Here is a 12317-nt window from a genome sequence, read left to right on the forward strand (position 1 = left end):
CAACACTGTAACCACATGTAGGTTAACTATCTCTGTCAGTACATATTAGTCGTGCTGTACAGTTAGTGCGTTGGATAGAGTTTTGGGTTAGCATGCAGGAGGTCGAGGGGTCGATCCTAGGTTGAGGCGTATGTTCTTTATTTCGTAAATGTAATCCAGGTGGTATGGTATCCGGCATCTTAATCGTCAACAGAGAATAAATTCACGACCACGACGTGGAAAGGGCGTCTTTCAAAGCTGACCAATGAAAACGATTGTTCGTCTATTTCTAGGATCGTAGTATGTAAGTGCACATGGTTTCTAGAGGAAACGCTGCAGTCGCTGGGAACAATGATAGGAGTGTACTCGGAATGAAGAGATAAACCGGCTTCGGTGGTGGGTTCATAGGAGGCGAATGGGGGAGGATAGGTTACATAGGACTCGGTCATAGATGGTACGAGAAGTAGAGGGAGATCAATATGACGATGGTTAGACTCAGTTTCCAGTTATCTAAGGGTAAGGTATGTGGAACTAAATGATGCCACAGTACTTGTTACAAAAAGAGGATTTTGGCGAACTTTAGTAAAGTGATAGAGGCTTGCAGACTGAAAGCTGAAAGCTGAAAGCCATAATGGTCCATAATGAAGATATACGTTATTATTATTATTATTATTATTATTATTATTATTATTATTAGTAGTAGTAGTAGTAGTAGTAGTAGTAGTAGTAGTAGTAGTAGTAAACTATGTGTCACCGAGAGAGTTGGCTGTTCTTTATTTCGGTTTTGTCGCTCTTCTTGTAGTAGATACGTACCGATTTCTTGGGCTCCTTGTCGATGGTAAATGGTCGTGGGAGCCGCACGTGTATCAATTAAAAGTCAAATGCAATAAGAAACTGAATGTTTTGAAGTTTCTTAGCAGCTGTACGTGGGGGGGATGACCGTGCGGTGCTCCTACGCTTTTATAGGGCACATACATTGCTACATGAGACTACAGCAGTGTAGAATATGGATCTTGTCAAAAGTGAAAAGCAACCACCACAGCAGAGTGAGGATGGGAACGGAAGCTTTCCGTACAAGCCCCTTTGCTAGCCTGCTCGCTGAATGTGGTGTACCGCTTTTACATCCGATGCGCTATGAAACGCTGGTGTCGTATAATGCGAATTTAGGGCAGATACCACTTCACCCAAGCTAACCCTGCGTATTACACAATGAAAACCGCCGGCTGTATGTTGCTTATCCACGAGCAACGCAGCCGGTTGGTATACGCTTGGATAGCAATTACTGATTGTTTGATGTACCTTCAATTCCGTGTCTTGTTAGACGACCTAGTAAGGTACCTCCGTGGTTAAAAGAACGATCTGAAATCATCTTGGATCTGCACACCGGGTCAAAAGTGAATACGAACCCTTACATTTATCGGAGGCTCTTCATGTCCGTTGTTAGCCGGTATCCAGAGCCGGATGGTTCGAGGGCAGAACGAAAGTAGGCTGCGCATTCATCGTTGATAATAAGATATTTATTTTTTCCCTACCCGAAACCTATAGCGTTTACAGAGCAGACCTCCTATGCTATCCTTGAAGTTTTGCTATACGCGCTGTCTAGTGAAGGTCAGCACTTTCTGTTATGTACAGACTCCTTGAACTCTTTAGAATCCATCGATATATGGTTTCTGCGGCACCCTCTGGTGCAGCGGATCCAGGACCTGCTAGCCAGATTGTGGAGTCTTTAGTATCGGAATTACGTCCGTGTGGCTCCCAAGCCACATGGGTGTAGCTGATAGGGCTGCAAGGAGTCGGTCACATTGTCCCAGTTGCCTTACAAGTATCCAGCTAGTGAAATTCGCTCTCAGCTGGGACATTTGGTAATATCTCATTGGGAGTCAGAGTAGCAGGCCACACTTCTTTCAAGTAAGCTGTGAGCGATGAAAAGAACTGCGAATGTATGGAAGACTTCCCTTCGGGTCTCTCCGAGAGAAGCAGTGGTATTATGTCTTCTTCGAATCAGCCATGGTACAGCAACGCATTCTCGCTTACCGAAGGGAGTAGCTACTGGAGAGCACGGATATGGCTGATCTGCACCGTAGTCTAAAACTTCCGACTACCATCTCCCTCATTCTACAAGATGACGAGCAGTTAGTAGATCTCGTCAACCGTTTTATGAGCTATAGTGGGCCGGTTACCGTGTTCAAACGTGAAGTTTCTCTTTGTTTTTAATTTTTATTTTATCGTTAAATATGCCTTGAATCTCTTGGCTATGTTTATATTTATCTTTATCTGTGTATTAATATGTTTTTAACACTTAATATGGACGAAAGGTATGATGTTACTTGTAAGTCGGTGCCTTATTATTACATTTTACTCTATTTTTAATAATGTTATAGTAAAATGAGGCATAGCGAATAGATCCACTGATTATTTGAAGTTCATAATCATCATGCCCATCATTAATTTTTAAATCCTACTCAACGGATATATTTTAAATTTTTATCCTCTATTTAAATTATTTTCATCTCGTATCATCAGGGACCCTGTGGTGTAGTGGTTAGCGTGATTAGCTGCCACCCCCGGAGGCCCGGGTTCGATTCCCGGCTCTGCCACGAAATTTGAAACGTGGTACGACGGCTGGAACGGGGTCCACTCAGCCTCGGGAGGTCAACTGAGTAGAGGTGGGTTCGATTCCCCTTCAGCCATCCTGGAAGTGGTTTTCCGTGGTTTCCCACTTCTCCTCCAGGCGAATGCCGGGATGGTACCTAACTTAAGGCCACGGCCGCTTCCTTCCCTCTTCCTTGCCTATCCCTTCCAATCTTCCCATCCCTCCACAAGGCCCCTGTTCAGCATAGCAGGTGAGGCCGCCTGGGCGAGGTACTGGTCATATTCCCCAGTTGTATCCCCCGACCAAGAGTCTGAAGCTCCAGGACACTGCCCTTGAGGCGGTAGAGGTGGGATCCCTCGCTAAGTCCGAGGGAAAAACCGAACCTGGAGGGTAAACAGATGATGATGATCATCATCACCATCATCATGGACCGATGACCTACATGTTAGGCCAATTTAAACAACAAGCATCATCAACAGAAATGGCTATGCGGTTTGGGTCACATAGCTATGAGTTTGCATTCTGGAGATAGTGGGTTTGAACTCTACTATCGGCAGCCCCGAAGATGATTCCGTGGTCTCACATTTTCACTTCAGGCAAATCGTCGCCATAAGACCTGTTTGTCTCGGTGCAACGTAAAACAAGTAGCAGAAATGTGTGTGTGTGTGTGTGTGAGCGTATAATAACTGGTCGAACTATATATAAATATCGAGATTTTTGCTAGCTGTTGTGTACTTGTCATTGTCGTGTTAGTTCTTGCAATTGCAATAGTAATGCATTCTAGCAGAGATGAGTCGCAACCGACGAGAGTGTTAAATTCCACTGGATTTTTCCAGGATGCAGGAAGGTTGCCATGTTGTGGAGGAATGTCTTGTCTTTAAAATATAATTTAAAAGGTTATTGAATTAGAGTTCGGTGCTGGTTTCATTGTTAAAACTTAACCGATTTGAGCTGCCTTACTTGTGACAATATATGGACCTACAATGAAAAATCATGGTAAATCTGTTTTTCAATCATTTTAGGTGATAGTTTAACTCATCATCTAATTAATGACCATAGTTAGAAATATTTGGTTTTTAACTTAGCAAATTACTCGATAGTGAGATTTCGAGTGTTATTAAATAATAATGTGTTAATTCATTGATACTTGTTAATGAATTTAAAATGGAATGTAATATCTAAGAATACATACCTCATTCAATCATACAAACATATGCAGCTAAGTCTTGACGTAAACTCTTCGAAGCTATGGAGGCTGAGAGTGCAGTGATTCCAGTAAGCGCGTAGAAATTCGTACTAATTGGAAATGCATTAACCCTGAGAATGTACATAGCAACGTACTAAGTAAATTCTATAAATTAAAAAAATATTATTACTACTATTATATTTTTCTAAATATAATCTGAACAAACACACTAATTACTTGATATTCATCAGAAAATTTTGAAAATTTCAAAAAATATGCTACCAATAATGTGTTGCATTATGTTCCAGAACCTCCTGATTTTCCAAGAAATCTTCATGTAATAGAAAAGGGAAGTCGATTTGTGAAATTAGGCTGGATCCTGAGTCAGGACGGAAATAGCCCCATAACGCAGTACACGGTGGAATACAAGACTGAGTCAGGTGAGTTTATCTCCTGTAAGTATGCCTCTTAAATTCACCCGTACAGCAATCTACAGTGGATGGCTGTCATTGAATAATTCTTACAAAAATTATAATTATATACAGTCCTAGAAAAATATCTGTGCTTCGCTACGGTATTATACTGAAATTTAGAATTGAATGCTTATTGTCTTAGATATGTAATCCGTCGAAATTCGTGATCTGACTCGTTTTCTGCGAGAATCCGCCAAAATTCGCGATCTGACTCGTTTTCTAATAGATTACGGCAAGTTTCCTCCCATTTTTCAATCTTTCTTTCCAGCAATCGATTTCGTACTTCCCGGGCTAGGTCCACGTATTCCACCCGGTCAGTTGGGTCCCTAAATCTTTGCCATCTTTTCCTATAAGCATTTTTAATATGGATCAAATCCTTCAGGAGATCCGGCGTGGTGTCGTTTTGGGTGCCTTGGCGGTACTGAACCCGCGGCCGGACTGTATTCGTAGTCATTACCAGGCCAGGACACGTTTCCAGCGCGGTCCGCACAATTTGACGACGGTCCAGAACATTTATTATTATTATTATTATTATTATTATTATTATTATTATTATTATTATTATTGTGCCGTACCCCGGCAGGATGACCCAAAGGAGAGCGGGCCAGGGATCTGGATATAAATGTAAGGTCCAACCCAGAGGATAATGTCAAGTCCCAATTCAAACAGCTTGACAACAACTTTATTCATAGACAATGTAAAACAAACCAATTCGGAAGCGCACGAAAATCAACATAACATAACTAAAGAAGGGTTTTAACCCGTTTCCATTTCTCATCCTTGTAAAATATAAGAGGAATTCCACTCCTCTAATAAAAGGTTTAACATAACGTAAGCTGCGCACCTTGGTACCAAATAAATGTCTTACTAATCACTACAGCGCTACAACGTATATACAGCTCGCCAGTTACAAGGTAAGGAAAACTCTTCTATCAGTGAACTCACAATGACACGCATACTTCCTAACTACACGTCCAGAACATTCTGGAATCTTTCTTTCATGTTACAAGAAACGTACAACACTTCAAGTTACTTTACGTTACTTTCACAAAATATCTCGGCACCAAGCCGTTCCTTATCAATTACCACCAGATACATGGCGTTACATATCTGTACAAGTTCCTAGTTCCTCCCATCATCCTACCAACACATAGCAAGCCAGTAGATCTTACCTCCCATGCCCCTCTCACGGTCCTCGGTTCGACCCAAGAGTAGTGCTCTCCACCAAGAGCAGCAGGTAAGTGAGACGGACCACCGCCCGGCGAGGCACACTGGCTCGCCGGGAGGGGTAGGTCCCGATACCAACGTCATCACGCCCCTCTCTCGGAGAAGCCGGGAGGGGGTAAGTAAGATACACGCGAGGGAGCATGGCAGACGATCGACATACGAAAGAAATGCAAATACGGAGGGACGCCCCAGGACGGAAAGAATTCCTTGTCCATGGAGCCATAAGTGAGGAACAGGGAGAGACACATTTATTACACAATCAATGCCTAGGACATTCAGAAATACGCACAATGATGGTAGTAAATTTTCAATGAGCTCGCTAGGAGCACAGCACAGGTACCAAGTCCTTTAAGGCGGGAGGAGACCAAACACACGGTTCAGACCTCCCCCCCAAAACACCAACCCAGGGTTGACCAAAGTGTTTTCCTTCCATAAAGATCAGCCGCATAAAGTTCATTATCTTGAATACTTGCTGGATATACAATAGTGTTCTTGCTTTACAATAAATAACTATATACAAAAGTAACATCTTGCTGCACATAATAATGAAGAAACAAGTCTTTGCCCAGATAATATATAAAATTAATACTCTTGCTGGTCACCAAAATGACGTAGTGAGTCCAAGATTATCTCTGAATTTACATTCTTGCTGTACATTAAATGAAATAGCGAGTTCTTGCCAAGATTAGCACTGAAATTACTTTCTTACTATACACCATAATGAAGTAGCGAGTCTTTGCCAAGCCTATCTCTGACTTTACATTCTTGCTGTATCAAAAAATTAGTTTCTTACTGTACACCACAATGAAGTAGCGAGTCTTTGACAAGTATATCCCGGGATATGGCAACATTCAGTTCAATGAAGATGTCCCCAGCAATCGCCAGGGGAAAGGTGGGCCATCAGGGCCGGCAACCATCATAGCTGGGATACAACCCAACCAAACTTTGAGCGGCATGCATGCAGGACAACGGCCACAGTAGCGGACCGTCTCGGAGCCTCCTTAGGCAACTCAGACGCTGGAAATCCCAATCCTTCTGAACTCGGTAGCCGTAAGACACGGCGGCTGGAGTCAATGATCGCCAGGAATCGCAGCCACGAGGGGCCCTTCTCATGGAGCAGTGGGCGTAGGTGGATACTCCAGTCCACTGTAAAATAAAGCAGAAGGCCAGCAAAGATGTCGAAAGATATCCATCCACCGGTACAGGGTACAGGGGGCCAATGCAGTGTAGAGGACCGGACCGGGGGGCATGGGAGCAGTACGGGTGCGATAGGACTCCGGGAGGACTCACATTAAATCATTCATAATAAATAAATAATACATCCAGATTTGTTTTTCTTACAAAAGGAAAGAACAAACTTAAACTAATTAAGGGAAGAGCATATCTCCGACAAGAATGGAAATGAGTCAAAACTCTCCGGATAACCAAGTTAAAGCTTCATACCACACGAAACCAAGGTACCCGTAGCTGAAACGCTAAGCAGGCTTTACTTGCGAAAGATGAACTCGGAAGACTCTCTCCGTCTCCGGATCCTTTACCAACAAGGTGACCGGCGTTAAGAAATCAATAATTTCATACGGTCCTCGGAATCTAGGAGCGAGCTTCCCGGAAGGCACGAAATTCTTAACAAAAACATTATCTCCTACAGCGAGATCGGTCGGTCGGCGCCCCTCATTGTAACGTTCTCTCTTCTTCTCATAGGACACCTTGAGGTTTTCCTTAGCCTTTTTCCAAATTGCCCTGATGTTAAAGGGGTCAATCCTCTCTGGTAACAGTTCATCAATGTTCCAGAGATTACTGAGTGGAGAGTTGGGAACGAAGGAGAACATAAGAGACACAGGAGAAAACTGATGCGCTTCATGTACAGCAGAATTAAATGCGAAAGCCAGCCATGGCAACGAAGTGTCCCATCTCAAAACATCGTCATGATGGAAGGCGATGAGAGCGGCCCGCAAATTGCGGTTGACTCTCTCTGCATAAGAGGGTTGGGGGTGGTACGGGGACGTTGTCACATGCGTAATGGACAGGCTAAAGCAAAACTTTCTGAACAAATTCGACGTGAACGCCCTCGCATTATCGGACACCAAGTACTGGCTCGGACCAAAAGAAGAAAATATGGTTTTTAAACACCTTATGGTGGACTCTGCCGTGGCTAACCTCGTCGGAAAAAACCAAGAAAAACGAGTGAAGCCGTCGACACAAACAAATATAAATCTATTGCCATCCGTCCTTGACTTGGGGAGGGGTCCCACATAATCTATAAATAGACGTTGCATGGGTCGCGTAGCCTGGGTAGAAGACAACAGGCCGACCCGAGTATTAAGGGCAGGCTTGCTCATCCTACAAATCTTACACGCTTTGACCATCTCACGGACTTCAGCATCCAGCCCCTTCCAAATAAAGGTTTCGCGAATTTTCTCCCTGGTCTTAAACACTCCCAGATGACCAGCCAAAGGAGTTTCATGGAAATATTTAAATATCATAGGTACTAATACCGATGGAACAACAACTTTCATCTTGTGATCAGAGCGGGAGGGACAGCAAAGGACACCATTTCTTAACACATATGGGTTAACAATCTTGCCTTCTTTCAACTGCTGGACAATAGGCCCTAAGATAGGATCTTCCACTTGGAATTTTGCAAGATCATGGTATAACAACGGGGCATCAGTCAAGATCGCTCCAGCCAGGGGTAAAGAAGTTAGGACCTTAGGGTCAGAAGAGTCATCATCCTGAATAGGCTGACCAGTGAACATGCGGCTAAGCGAATCGGCCACAACATTGTCCGAGCCTCGAATGTGCCGTACATCGAACTGAAACGCCGATATTCTTATGGCCCACCGAGCTAGACGGCCCGTTTTCCTAGGCTTACCCAGGACCCAGCTCAACGCTTGGTTATCGGTTTCAAGCTCGAATTTTACATGTTCTAAATACATTCGAAACCTCTCTAGGGCAAACAACACAGCTAAACCCTCTAACTCATAGACTGAATATTTACTTTCAAGAGGAGTCAAGGTCCTGGAAGCGTAAGCAACAGGTCGTCGGCCCAGGTCGGATTCCTGCATTAAGACAGCTGCAACCGCCGAGGCTGAAGCATCGGTCTGAACAATGAAGGTTTTGGAAAAATCGGGCATCGCAAGTATGGGAGCATTAGTTATAGCCAACTTCAGATCCTCGAAGGCTGCTTGTTGTGAAGTACCCCATTCAAACTTCACCCCTTTACGCCGGAGGGCGTTAAGAGGCCCAGCACGCTTAGCAAGGTTAGGGATAAACTTACGGAAGAAGTTTACCATCCCGATGAAGCGGGCGACGCCTTTAACGTCCTGAGGGGGTCTGAACTCATCAATGGCCCGGGTGCGAGACTGGTCGACTGAAACTCCATTAGATGACACTATATGGCCTAAAAAGGACATCTGCGGCTTTGCAAAGGAAACCTTCGACAATTTAACCGTCAGGCCAGCGTTACGCAGTCTAGACAACACTTCGCGCAGGTGGTCAAGGTGCTCCTCAAAGGTTTCCGAATAGATGACGACATCGTCGAGGTAATGATAAAGATAACTGAATTTAATATCCGAAAACAACTGATCTAGAAGCCTACTAAGCACCGCAGCGCCAGTGGAAATGCCAAAGGGCAATCGACAAAATTCGTAGAGGTTCCAGTCGGTTGCGAAGGCTGTCAAATGACGGGACTCCTCTGCCAAAGGGATTTGATAATATGCCTGGTTTAAATCCAGGACGGTAAAATACCTAGCCTTTCTGAACCACGAAAAACAGGAATGCAAGTCTGGGAGCGGAACAGATTGCAATATCACCTTCTTATTCAATGACCTATAATCCAAAACTGGACGGTAACCTCCCTGAGGCTTAGGCACGAGAAATATGGGTGAGGAGTAAGCGGACGTGGAAGGCCGAATTATTCCCTCCTGCAACATGTTATCGATGATCTCCTTCAATGCTCGCATTTTTGGGGGAGAAAGACGATAGGGCGGACTCCTAACAGGAATAGAATCTGAGACCTCTATCTTGTACTCCAACAAGTTAGTCATCCCCAATTTTTCCGTCAGAACCTCGGGAAAGGCATCACACAACTCCCTAATGCTCTTGGCCTGATCCTCGGGCAAATGGCTAAGATCGGAGCCCTTTTCGTCCTCAGAGGGCACCACGGCAAAAGAAGAACTCGAGTTAGACCGCAATACAGGAATCCGAACATCACGACAAAATTTGAACCAGCAGGACCCTTCCTGTATATCCAAAACCAAGCCTGAGTAAGCGAAAAAATCAGATCCAAAGATTACAGGACACGGTAAATCTTTGGCCACATACAACGGAAATTTCCACGAAAAATTAGCAACACGAATCTTACACTTCACAACTCCCAAGACTTCAACTCTAGAAGAATTAGCAGCCACACAGGAAAAGGAAACCGGGTGGACGACGGGAAATTTACACACAGATTTATGCAGACCAAACCACTTCTCGCTTACAAAGGAAACAACACTTCCAGTATCTAAGAGTGCCGTCACTGGCTCATTATTAATCTCGGCCTTGACAAATGGAGCTACCCCCTTATTCTCGGTCGTTATCTGCAAACATTCGGCAGGACAGGATGACAAACGTTCACCTGGAGTCGTACGATGATTTTGACTAGGCGACGGCGAATTAATGAGCTTGTCCCTGGCCTTTTTCCGGTCTAGTCAGATACCTTTCGGCCCTTTCGTGCAATCCCTCGCTACATGACCCGGGGTCCCACAGCGAAAACATACAACCTTCGAAACCCTAGGCGGCCCCTCGGTACTCGAACCACGGCTAGGCCCTTGTGCCTGAAGAGATCGAGAAGGGCACTTATTACGGAGATGATCAGACGCGCCGCAGCCAAAACATATTTTTAACGGGGCGGGTTTACGAGTAACAGCACGCTCAGATACACCCCGGCCAGAAGAAAGACCAGGATCGCGAAGCGAGTCGGCATGTCGAATGCCCTCCGCCGAGACGACCATAGCTTCCAACTCGGCAAAGTTACGAGGCTGAGACACAAAACACAAGCAAGAACGATACGACGGAGTAATTCCTTCCACGATAGTCGAAACCACCTGCTCCTCCGTATAATCAAGTGCGAATACCCTGGCATAAAATTTAATGTCAGAAATAAATTCTGATAAGGTCTCATTTAAACGTTGCACACGAAAGTAGAATTGTTGCACCAAAGAATTAAGAGCCCTAGCGGGGATAAAGTGAGTTAGTATATGGGCATGAAACTGATGCAACGATAATTGTTCCGATATAGCATTAACAATCTTATCAGAAAGAACTCCAACAGTATGCGGATAGATCACCTGTAAAATTTGTGCATGCGTCAACCCAAATACTTGAGCGTGATCCAAGAATTCGACAAGAAAACGAAGAAATGCAACCACATCACTCGCCGAATTCACTGAGTAGCGCGGGCTGTCCTTCAGCATGTTATTCAATGGGTGAGGAATACTCGAAAATGGTGAAACCTGCGGCGACAAAGGTGGCTGTTGCCTCGTAGTCTGTTTTGAAGAACGCTCTAAAGATGAGAAATGCGGCTCGAGGGAAGTTCGCTGCCCGTCAGGCCCAAGGTCAGGAGTGGGTTGGTTTAACTCGCCTACCACCGCCGCAGTGGAAGGTAACACTGGCTTAGTCTTGATGGACGGGTCAGCTAGCCAAGTCTCAACTTTCTCTAAAAGCGTAGAAGATTTGACCTGTAAATCCAGAACCTGATTTAACACCTCCTCCTTTAATTCTAATGACAGCAAATCACCTACACGATGAACATAATGCATCAAACGACCCTGCACTCTCTTAAGCTGATGGGGCGAAGCGACGTCGCTCTCCAGAAAATCCATCACTGAGGCGATACCAGAGAGGTTAGTCTCAATAAGGGATACCGAACTCGTGACCTCGCTTTCGGTATAACAGGGCGCTGAGACATTCCGATGTAAATTGTTCCTCAACAAGAGTTCATCGGCCTTAACTGTCCCTTTCGATTCCAAATTACGTATTGCTAACTCATACAGCAATTCCTCCTTCCGCAAAGCTCCCGGATAAATAATGTCGCGAGCAGACATCGTGTAAATGATACAACACACAAGGCAAAATTACAAGCACCGAGACGAGAGAGCTCTGGGAGCTCAAATTTCGCAAGTAAATGAAAAAAAAGGAAATCCAGATCGAACCACGCTCTGCTACCACCACTGTGCCGTACCCCGGCAGGATGACCCAAAGGAGAGCGGGCCAGGGATCTGGATATAAATGTAAGGTCCAACCCAGAGGATAATGTCAAGTCCCAATTCAAACAGCTTGACAACAACTTTATTCATAGACAATGTAAAACAAACCAATTCGGAAGCGCAAGAAAATCAACATAACATAACTAAAGAAGGGTTTTAACCCGTTTCCATTTCTCATCCTTGTAAAATATAAGAGGAATTCCACTCCTCTAATAAAAGGTTTAACATAACGTAAGCTGCGCACCTTGGTACCAAATAAATGTCTTACTAATCACTACAGCGCTACAACGTATATACAGCTCGCCAGTTACAAGGTAAGGAAAACTCTTCTATCAGTGAACTCACAATGACACGCATACTTCCTAACTACACGTCCAGAACATTCTGGAATCTTTCTTTCATGTTACAAGAAACGTACAACACTTCAAGTTACTTTACGTTACTTTCACAAAATATCTCGGCACCAAGCCGTTCCTTATCAATTACCACCAGATACATGGCGTTACATATCTGTACAAGTTCCTAGTTCCTCCCATCATCCTACCAACACATAGCAAGCCAGTAGATCTTACCTCCCATGCCCCTCTCACGGTCCTCGGTTCGACCCA

At 44.5% G+C, this 12317-nt stretch overlaps 1 protein-coding gene across 1 annotated transcript in view; it reads left to right on the plus strand.

Annotated features, from left to right (window-relative positions):
- Positions 1-12317, plus strand: part of LOC136863786 (cell adhesion molecule Dscam2) — a 1545364-nt gene that overhangs the window by 1182710 nt on the left and 350337 nt on the right. Inside the window, exon 17 of the mRNA XM_068226091.1 lies at positions 4067-4198. Coding sequence (XP_068082192.1) covers positions 4067-4198 — 132 coding nt within the window. The remainder of the gene's footprint in view (positions 1-4066; positions 4199-12317) is intronic.

Source organism: Anabrus simplex, chromosome 2 (genome assembly GCF_040414725.1).
Source record: "Anabrus simplex isolate iqAnaSimp1 chromosome 2, ASM4041472v1, whole genome shotgun sequence".
NCBI lineage: Eukaryota > Metazoa > Arthropoda > Insecta > Orthoptera > Tettigoniidae > Anabrus > Anabrus simplex.